Source organism: Curcuma longa, chromosome 4 (assembly GCF_044706935.1).
Source record: "Curcuma longa cultivar G26 ecotype Majalengka, Jawa Barat chromosome 4, ITB_CL_G26_1.1, whole genome shotgun sequence".
Taxonomy (NCBI): Eukaryota; Viridiplantae; Streptophyta; class Magnoliopsida; order Zingiberales; family Zingiberaceae; genus Curcuma; species Curcuma longa.
The window spans coordinates 22032569-22043650 of record NC_133864.1 but is presented as its reverse complement, the minus strand read 5'-3'; the positions used below and the strand labels follow the sequence as shown (position 1 = coordinate 22043650).

Here is an 11082-nt window from a genome sequence, read left to right as displayed (position 1 = left end):
ATAAGGTATTATATAAAATCATATGTCTAATAACATTTAAACCTTAACTTAGGTTTGGTTGCACTTTCTTCATAATTTAGCTTTAAGCTTCATTAACCTTAACCCAACACCAGAGGATTTATATCCCTACATCGATCAGAAGATCAATTAAGCTCTAATCGATTTGGATGAGTTTTCTGACATGGTAGCATAGAATTAAGCTTCATAAACTTTAACCCAACTGTAAACCGACTTAATCAATTCTGTCGATCATCGATCAACTTTAATCGATCGATTCTGTTCATTTGTTCGTCACAGTAGCCTCTGTAATCGATCAACCGATCGATTACAGGAGCTTAATCGATCAGAAGATCGATTCCTTTTTACGGTGTCACACAGTAGGCTTGGTAATCGATCAACCGATCGATTACAGCCTCGTAATCGATCAGCCGATCGATTACGGCCTCTTAATCGATCGGGTGATCGATTAAGAGTCGCGATTTCATTCCTCATTAAAGCGTGTAATCGATCGGGCGATCGATTACACCCTCTGGTAATCGACCAACCGGTCGATTACCAGGCTTTCTGTTCTTAACCGACTAATTCGGTTTAACGAACAAACTTTCTGTCTAACAACAATCTATTTAACAACTTAACCCTAAATATATACATAGTTAACATGATCTAACAACAATTGTATTTATCATGAATACATCATTTATAACTAACAATTTACATCTAACATGAATTATACATATAACATGAAAACAAATCTGTTAACACTATAAACAAAACATAAAAACATATCAACATGCAAAACAGATTAACATGCAACAAACATGATTCTAACATGCATTTAAAACATAAAAATGCATATCTAAACATGGCATAAACTTCTAAAACATACTATAATCTAAAACCCATAAACATAAGTTATCATGAAACATAGAAAATCATATCATCGTAACTATTATATTGCAGGTGAGGGAACTTACCTGGTTCTCGAAGTTTCTAAGGGTTATACCAACAGAACAAGAACCTTTCCTCCTTCCTTCCTTTTGCAACCTGGACCTTCGGGTTGCAACCTCCCTTCGGCGCCTTCGGCCAGAGAAACAGAGAAGAAGAAGAGAAGAAACAGAGAAGCGAAAAAAGAAAAAAGCTCGAGGAGGAGGGTTTATAAAGGGAAGAGGGTCGGCAGTTACGAACCCACAACTCCCCACAACTCCCACGTCCTAACCCCACTACTGCCTCTCCGTTTGGTTTAATGAAATTTCATAAACCCTTAGGTTTAACAAGCATTTCCCTCATGCCTTTAACAAGAATTAACTACTATCTCATATGGTTAACTTGGGCTTGCTACATATTGGAGGTCCAAGGGTCAATCCTTGGCACCTCCACATTTCTTTTCTTTTTCTTTCTTTTTTTTTTTTAGCAAAGCCTTTATGCATTTAACCCATTAAAGCAACATTTTAGGCCATTCTTTTTGCCTAAATATTCATTCCTTTTTATCATAATTAATCTATCATTTATACATAAATATCCAGAAATTATCGAAGGAAATTTCGGGTATTACAATCCTCCATACCTTCTAAAAAGTTCGTCCTCGAACTTAGAATAATTCTGGATACCTTTGTTTCATATCTTCTTCACGCTCCCATGTCATTTCCTCAGATTGTTGATTTCGCCACAAAACTTTGACTAACGGTACTTCTTTGTTCCTTAGTCTCTTGACATCTCGATCCAGGATCTGTACGGGTCTACTTTCATAACTTAGATCCTCCTGGATTTGGATTGCCTGTGGCTCAATCACTTTGTCCTCGTTGGGAATACACTTCTTTAGCATGGATACGTGAAACACATTGTGAATAGCGGCCATCTCTTGAGGTAACTCGAGTTCATAAGCTACCTTGCCGACTCTATTCAATATCTTGTATGGTCCTACGTATCGCGGACTTAGTTTTCCTTTCTTGCCGAACCGAACCTCATAATTCCTTTCATCGGAGTTACTCGGAGAAAAACAAAATCTCCGACATTGAATTCCAATGGCCTCCGTCGTTGATCGGCATAATTCTTCTGCCGGCTCTGGGCAGTTTCTATCCGTTGGCGGATATTCTGTATGGCTTGGGTGGTGTCCTTGATGAAATCCGTCTGGACTCCCATTTCCTTCTTCTCACCACCTTCATACCAACAGATCGGAGATCTACATCTCCTTCCATATAGAGCTTCATATGGTGCCATTCCAATAGTAGCTTGGTAGCTATTATTGTAAGCAAATTCTGCTAAGCATAAATATCGACACCAGCTCCCTTTGAAATCCAAGGCACAAGCTCTTAACATATCTTCCAATATCTGGTTCACCCGTTCTGTTTGTCCATCTGTTTGAGGGTGAAACGCGGTACTGAATTTAGCTTCGTGCCGAGAGCCTTATGGACACATTCCCAAAATTGTGAAGTAAATCGACCATCCCTATCTGAGATAATGGTCTTGGGAATACCATGCAATCTGATGATTTCTTTAACATATAATTGAGCTAGTTGCTCAATTGAATACGTCATCTTGATTGCTAGGAAATGTGCTGACTTTGTCAGTCTATCCACTATCACCCATATAGCATCATATCCGTTTGTAGTCCTGGGAAGACCTGAAATGAAATCCATAGAGATGTCTTCCCATTTCCACTCCGGAATCTGAATTGGTTGCAGAACTCCTCCAGGCCTCTGGTGTTCTGCTTTGACTTGCTGGCAGGTCAGGCAGGTACTGACATGCTTAGCTACATCCCTCTTCATACCAGACCACCAAAATCTTCCTTTCAGATCTTGATACATCTTGGTGGATCCTGGATGCATAGCATAGGGAGTTCCATGAGCTTCTTCTAAAATCTTCTTGCGCAGTTCCGGATCGTTAGGGATACATAGACGATCCCTAAGATATAACACTCCGTTATCGGCGATCCGAAAGCCTTCGCCTTTTCCTTCTTGGATCTCTTGCTTGATCTCTGGAGACTTGGATCACTATTCTGCTTTCCCAATATATCATCGAACAATGATGGCACTATGGCCAGGGTCGAGAGTTGTCCAGAGATAACCTCGATCCCGTAGCTCATAATCTCCTTTTCCAATGGTCGAGATAATACTGATAAAGACATCAAAGTGGCACTAGATTTCCTACTGAGTGCATCTGCCACTTTGTTGGCTTTACCCGGATGGTAGAGAATTTCGCAGTCATAGTCCTTCACTAGCTCCAGCCATCTGCGTTGTCTCATATTGAGATCCTTTTGCGTGAAGAAATAGCGCAGACTCTGGTGATCTGTGTAAATTTTACACTGTGCTCCGTATAGATAATGTCTCCATACCTTCAGAGCGAAGACCACCGCTGCTAACTCTAAGTCATGAGTGGGATAATTCTTTTCATGCTCCTTTAGTTGCCTAGAGGCATAGGCAATAACTTTACCACTCTGCATAAGTACAGCTCCGAGTCCCAATCGGGAGGCATCGCTGTACATATCGAAGCTCTTATCATTTCTGGAAGAGTAAGGATTGGAGCATTTGTAAGTCTTCTTTTCAGCTCCAAGAAACTCTTCTCACAATCTTCAGTCCATATATATTTCTTGTTCTTCTTGGTAAGAGCTGTCATAGGTGCTGCGATTCTTGAGAAGTCTTCTACGAACTTACGGTAATAACCCGCCAATCCGAGAAAACTCCTAACTTCGCTAGCATTCTTTGGCCTACTCCAGTTACTTACAGCTTCTATCTTTTTCGGGTCCACCATAACTCCATCCTTGGAAATAATATGACCCAGAAAAGATACTTGCTCCAACCAAAATTCACATTTGGAAAATTTTGCATATAATTGCTTCTCCCGAAGAATCTGCAACACCGTCTTCAGGTGTTGGGCATGCTCGTCTTGATCCCTCGAATAGACAAGAATATCGTCAATGAAGACGATTACAAATTTGTCGAGAAATGCCGAGAATACCCGATTCATCAGGTCCATGAACATAGCAGGAGCATTAGTTACTCCGAACGGCATGACTACGAACTCATAGTGTCCGTATCTTGTCCGGAAAGCTGTCTTCGGAATATCCTCTGGTTTTACCTTCACTTGATGATAACCAGACCTGAGATCAATCTTTGAGAAAACCGTGGCTCCCTTCAATTGATCAAACAGATCATCTATCCTTGGAAGAGGATATCTATTCTTTATCGTCACATTATTCAGTGCCCGATAATCTATGCACAAGCGCATAGTTCCATCTTTCTTCTTGACAAATAGTACTGGAGCTCCCCATGGGGAATGACTAGGGCGAATGAAACCCTTATCCAGTAACTCTTGTAATTGAACTTGAAGTTCCTTCAATTCAGCAGGTGCCATACGATAGGGCGCCTTTGAGATCGGATTAGTACCGGGAATTAACTCGATCTCAAATTCAACTTCCCTATCCGGGGCTAACCCGGGCAACTCATCTGGAAACACATCTGGATAATCACATACAACTCTGACATCCTTAAGCTTCTGCTCCTTATCTTGAGTTGTATCGATCACGTAGGCAAGAAAACCAGTGTATCCCTTGTTTAACATCTTCTGTGCTTTTAGAGCCGATAAGAACTTTCCAGTTTTCCTCTTTGGCTCTCCAATAAATTCAAACACAGACTCAGCTTCAGGCTGGAATACTACTCTTCGCTTACGGCACTCGATAGAAGCACCGTATTTGCTCAGAAAGTCCATACCCAATATGACATCAAAATCTTGCATGTCCAGCACTATCAGATCGCAGTAGAGTTCTCTTCCCGCGATTCCAATTGGTACGGCACGCAACATATGAGTAGATGCCATTATTTCTCCCGAAGGTAGAGTTGTTAAGAATTTACCATCTAGGACTTGTAAAGGTATCTCTATCTTCTTAGCAAATAGCATGGAAATAAACGAATGCGTTGCCCCAGTATCAAATAATGCAGTAGCATACTGACTGTAAATAAATATCTGACCTGTGACAACTGTTGAAGCATTCGCCACATCCTCCTTCGTAAGAGAGAATACCCTAGCATTGGTCGTCACTGGAGGGGCCTCCAACCTTCCTTGGCTTATTTGAGGACCTTCCAGCGCAGCTTGCATATAATGCAGTTGGCCAGGTGCCTTCTGATACTGCATTTGTTGTTGTGGCTGCTGAGATGATGCCTGGAACTTGGTAGGGCAGAATTGAGCCTTATGCCCTTCCACTCCGCAGATAAAACATTTGTTTGTACCTACGAGGCATTCTCCAGAGTGAGGTTTTCCACACTTTGCACATGTGGTGTACTTGGGCTTCTTATTTGCTAATCCGCCTTTAGCATTGTTCCATTTTCTTTTATCCTTGCGGACATGACCTCTATTATAATGACTCTTGTTCTCAGTCTTAACTTCAGTCGGTGCCTTCTTCTGCTGCTTAATACTGTTCAGATAGTGCTCAGTGACCAAGGCACTACTGACCAGTTCCTCTGAGGTCTGCGGTTTATTTACTCCGCCAGCCACATTCATAGCTATCTCGGGCCGCAGCATCTTCAGCATAAGACGAACCCTTTCCTTTTCTGTACTGACCAGCTCAGGACATAGACGTGCTAGCCGGTTAAATCTTTTAACAGCCTCGTTGACTGTCAGCTCGCCTTGACGAAATTCCGTGAATTCGTCATAATGTTTGTTAGTCACCCGCATGTGGAAGAACTCTTCGAAGAATTCCGATTCGAAGTCATTCCATTTCATTCCATTGATTTGCCTCTTAGCTTTCACTCTATCCCACCACATCCTGGCATCTCCAGTGAAGCAGAAGGATGCGCACTTGACCTTCTCGTGCTCCGGCCAGTCAAGCATCTCCACGATACTCTCAACCGTTTTGAACCAAGCCTGAGCATCCCAGGGTTCACAACTACCCGAGAAGGGTTCTGGCTTCAGTCTCTGCCACTGGATCAGATAGGCTTCTGGTCGCATTCCAGGGGCAGTGCTAGTCGAGGGTACGGGCGTAGCTGGAGGTGCTACTGGTGTCACTGGTGGAGGGATAGTGTTTCCTTGCTGCTGACTCATCAGAGTGTTGATGGTCTGCTGCTGCTCACTGATCTGCCGTTGGAGATCAGCCACCAGCTGTGTCAGGTCAGGCTGATTGGTGGTTCCAGTTGTTCTGTTACCTCCTCTAGCCATAATTCCTGACAACAAGCAAGTTAGTGTAAGAGTTCATTGTTATTCTCCTTAGTATGCATGCATCATAAGATAGATTTCTATATCCTCCTATATGCATTACTTTTCTAAGGTAAGAACATGCTTCCATCATGCATAGTGTTATTCTAACTAACATTCTTTACATAAGTAAGCTTAACTATCTCCATGTTATTTACCCATATAACATGGTATGGAAGATCATACTATTTGGGGAATCATCCTTCCTAACTTAAATTTCCCCTATTCCCCTAAGTGTAGGTTCTACCTTCACTCCTCAAGTGTATGACCTACTCCAACTTCCCTTAGATAGTAGTATCCTCATCTTACTCATGTGATACTTGTGAGTCTTTATTCCATCTTTATTACTCACATTCTTTCTTACATACTTCAACCTACTCTAGTTAGGAGGTGCTACCCTTCCTACTAAAGTATACATCAACACGAGGATAAACAACAACCATAACTGTAAAGACATGACAAGATCATCCTGCAGTGGAACAGGAACTATCGGAGCAGGGATCTCCGGTATCTCATCAGGATCTTCTACAGTCTCCTCCATGTCCTCATCTGGATCCTCTATCTCAATCCTCATCTGGATCCTCTATCTCAACGTCCTCATCTGGATCTTCTTCTTCTTCCTCCTCAGGAGCATCATCAAAGACCTCCTCAGGACCTCCTCAGGCTCAGGGTCCTCCTCAGACTCGTAATACTCCAGAATCTCTGGATCTTCTTCGTCGTCTTCAGACTCTGATCCTGACTCACCTAGGTCTTCTGGAAACTCATGCTGTAGCAATAGCCTGCACAACTCTGGGTAAGCTAAGCGACAATCATGCTGACCCCAAATCTCCTGGGCTACCGTCCTCGCGCGCCTGGGTAAAGCACGCATCAGTGCCCCGATCCGGTGGTCGTTCAACATAGGGAACCTCTCTTGTTCCAGCTTCCAGAAGATTCGATCCACTCTTCCCATAACTCCTTGAATTCCTAAGAATGGACTGTACTCAACTGAATCAAGCTCATCAAACAACTCCTCCAGTCGTTGATTATAATGAGCCATGCTGTGAGACAGTACATCAAGTCAAGTGAGTTATCATAAACATACATATCATCATTACATTCCTTATCATATCCAATCATATCAATCATAAAAATCAGGTAAGTAAGTAAGTATGCATAAATATCTTACTTGGAAGCAGCAGGATTCAGGCTTGATGTGTGTGTAGTGAGATGACAACTGCTCTGATACCATTCTGTAACGCCCGCCCTTACGTGGGCCCTTGACGGACGCTACAGTTCTACTATTCATTCATTACATTCATTCAACTATCATATACGAAAAACTAAAACTAAACTTTGCAGCGGAAACATAACTACTATTTACAAACAGAGAATTCATATATGATAACAGAATAATAATAAACTAATAAAAAAACTAACCTAGGTTGCATGGCAATTCTAGATTATAAAGTTCTAAACATGATAATTAAATTACTAACATGATAATTAAAGACATTGTTTAACATGCATATATAAAATAAAGTGCATGGCCAAGGCTTGGTCAAGTCACCACCACACACATCTTCACAGCCCTGTCCTGCTGCCTCCCATTTGCTCAGTACCTGTTAACTGGATCTGCAATATAAGGAAAGTATCTATAAGCATAAAGCTTAGTAAGTTCCTTTCCTACTCACAAAATCCAATCGTTACATAAAATCATAACATTAAAGCATACAAGCATATCAACATTTCCTAAACATGCATAATCAATCATTTGACATTTTCATCATATATCATAAACATGAAAATCATTTTTGCCTTTTTGAAAAATATTTAACTTAATAGATAAACATAATCATCATCATTTTTGGGGATCCCTGGCTTGTACCCATTCATTTCTTTTGCGCGCATACATACCAAGTAGTACGAGGTAGCTAATCCCGACTACACGGTTACTAGGTCTTCTCAGATGTCCTTCGACCTAGGGGCAACTTTTGGAGCCCATCCCTTGGATCCCTTTCGGGTTCCGGTACAAGCCATTCATTTAAAGTAAAATACTTTTTATACTTTTCCTTTTCCATTATAGCATGAATGTTCCATAACATCTTTCTTTCATTCATAGTGAACATTCACGTGGCATACACATTACATACATTCGACATAAGGTATTATAAAATCCTATGTCTAATAACATTTAAACCTTAACCCTAGGTTTGGTTGCACTTTCTTCATAGGGTTAGCTTAACACCAATTGTTATCATTCGTTACATTCAGAGGTCAATTAAGCTCTAATTTCAGGTTCGATTGAGTTTTCTAACATGGTAGCATAGAATTAAGCTTCATATTTAACCCAACAAACCACTTAATCTATCCTCTGTAATCGATCAGTAGATCGATTACAGGGGCTTTAATCGATCAGAAGATCGATTTCCTTCATTCTGTTCGTCACAGTAGGCTTCTGTAATCGATCAACCGATCGATTACAGCCTCGTAATCGATCAGCCGATCGATTACAGCCTTAATCGATCGGGTGATCGATCAAAACGCGATTTCATTCCTCGATAAAGCGTGTAATCGATCGGACGATCGATTACACCCTCTGGTAATCGACCAACCGATCGATTACCAGGCTTTCGATCGGGTTTCGATTACTCTGGTAATCGACCAACCGAGTCGATTACCAAACATGTAAATCTATAACTATTTAACGTTTTCTAACAACTTAAAACAACATAACCACATAACATACCCAATACATTAACATACAAACAAATTATATTAATACATAACCTTAATCATGTTAACAAACTAACCTAACATTTACATATCTAAACATGCTTAAAACCTTTTAACGAAAAATATAACCATAAATAAACAAAACATAATTAAACATCATACAAACAGTAAAACATTTTAAACATATAAAAGTTCATAACATAACAATAGTAACCTAAACATTGAAAACATATTTAAACATGCATGCTTTAAACTTTTAAACATAGCATATCATAAACCATACATAATTCATGTTTAAAAAACATAATATCGTAATCACGTAACTATTATATTGCAGGTGAGGGAACTTACCTTGTTCTCGAAGTTTCTAAGGTTTATACCCAACAGAGACGAGCCCTCTCCTTCTCTCTTCCCTTCTTCCTTCGGCTCTTGCTGTCAATCCTCCTTGAGAACACCTCTCGGCCAGAAAGCAACGGAAGAGAAGAAGAGAGAAGAGAAAACAGAAAGCGAAAAAAAAAAAAACTCGAGGAGAGGGGTTTATAAAGGGAAGAGGGTCGGTTTACGATCGAGAGCCACAACTCCCCACAACTCCCACGTCCTAAACCCACTACTGCCTCTCCGTTTGGTTTAATGAAATTTCATAAACCCTTAGGTTTAACAAGCATTTCCCTCATGCCTTTAACAAGAATTAACTACTATCTCATATGGTTAACTTGGCTTGCTACATATTGGGGGTCCAAGGGTCAATCCTTGGCACCTCCACATTTCTTTTCTTTTTCTTTTTTTTTTTAGCAAAGCCTTCATGCATTTAACCCATTACAAGCAACATTTTAGGCCATTCCTTTTTGCCTAAATATTCATTCCTTTTTATCATAATTAATCTATCATTTATGCATAAATATCCAGAAATTATCGAAGGAAATTTCGGGTATTACACATTATATTATTTCTAATTGTTGCAACTTTTGGCTTTGTTGTTGAAATAACTAAATTTAGTACCTTATACCTTTCATGCTCATTGGTCATGTCCTCATCATTCTCTTCTTAATTTTTAAATATTTGTTGACTTATGATTTAGATTTCTAAGCATATCTCTATTCACATAGTATATAGACTTGTGAAGTTTCATGTTGCTCTAATATTTTTTTGGTTTAATAATACATTTTCAATTTTTTTTATCATTTAATTGATTAACCTTTCGACTAGACTTCTCTTAAAATTCAAGTAGGTTTTTCAATCACCATCTTCAACCCATTTCAAGGTGAAGATATTTAGTTTTACCTTCTAAAATGTTTGTAGAAGCCAAGGATAATATATTTGTATTCAAATCAAAGGATATATATGGTTCATGGAACAATAAAGGTATGTTCAATAATGTAAGATTATTATTAAAACAAAAGTCATGAGATAATAAACTTACGAGGCAATAAAACAATTATTCTCATGATTCACTATTAATTCCTGAACTATTTGACACTTAAATTTTAAATTTGTACCCATTTTATATTTGAAAAATAAGTTAAGCATTGCAATTTTGTGAAAATAAAACTCTTGAATTACTTAGATTTTGGAATGCATTTGATGTAGTTGTCAATAGGAAAGCATACTACAATAGCCCAACTTAGAAATGATTCATAGTAAGCCTGCATCAGCTGATTATTCTTCTACTCAAATAATTTGTTCATTAAATTTGAAAATGTAAGTTTCTTTTTTGTTTTATTGATGCAACATTATATTTTCTATATGACTCCTAACTCATTGCATTTGTTTTGCATTTTTAGCACTTTAGCAGTCTCCCAAATCATTCATTACATGATATGCTCATAGAAAATGAAATTAAGGTGAGATAGTTGATAATTTTTTTAGGTCATCTGTCTGTTTTCAGTTTCTTTATGTTGTCCTGCAAATACTTTTTCCTGAGTTAATTAGAATTTTATAGCAAATAACATGATCCACTATGATGCTTCGTGTATGCCCTGCCTTAAGCATTTTGTTCTTATTCAAACAATCTATTGCAGGTGCAATACATTGATCCATAACTGCACTCATCAATTGTTGGAGATGCAGCATTTGAGACTATGCTAAATCTTGCTCGTTGTCTAGGCCCACCTCTTTCTAGCTGGGCAGACGAGATAGCTGCATCTTTGCGTTTAATTTCTGCAAAAGATGTACATGTAGTCTTGGAGC

General features: G+C 39.3%; 1 protein-coding gene across 1 annotated transcript; it reads right to left on the bottom strand.

The window, feature by feature from the left end:
* Positions 1 to 4843: 4843 nt before the first annotated feature.
* LOC141827279 (uncharacterized) lies at positions 4844 to 5523 on the bottom strand. Its single transcript, XM_074714499.1, has 2 exons — positions 4965 to 5523; positions 4844 to 4875 (listed from the first exon to the last, which is right to left on the bottom strand). Exons 1-2 carry the CDS (start codon positions 5521 to 5523, stop codon positions 4844 to 4846), a joined length of 591 nt encoding a protein of 196 aa, XP_074570600.1.
* Positions 5524 to 11082: the final 5559 nt, after the last annotated feature.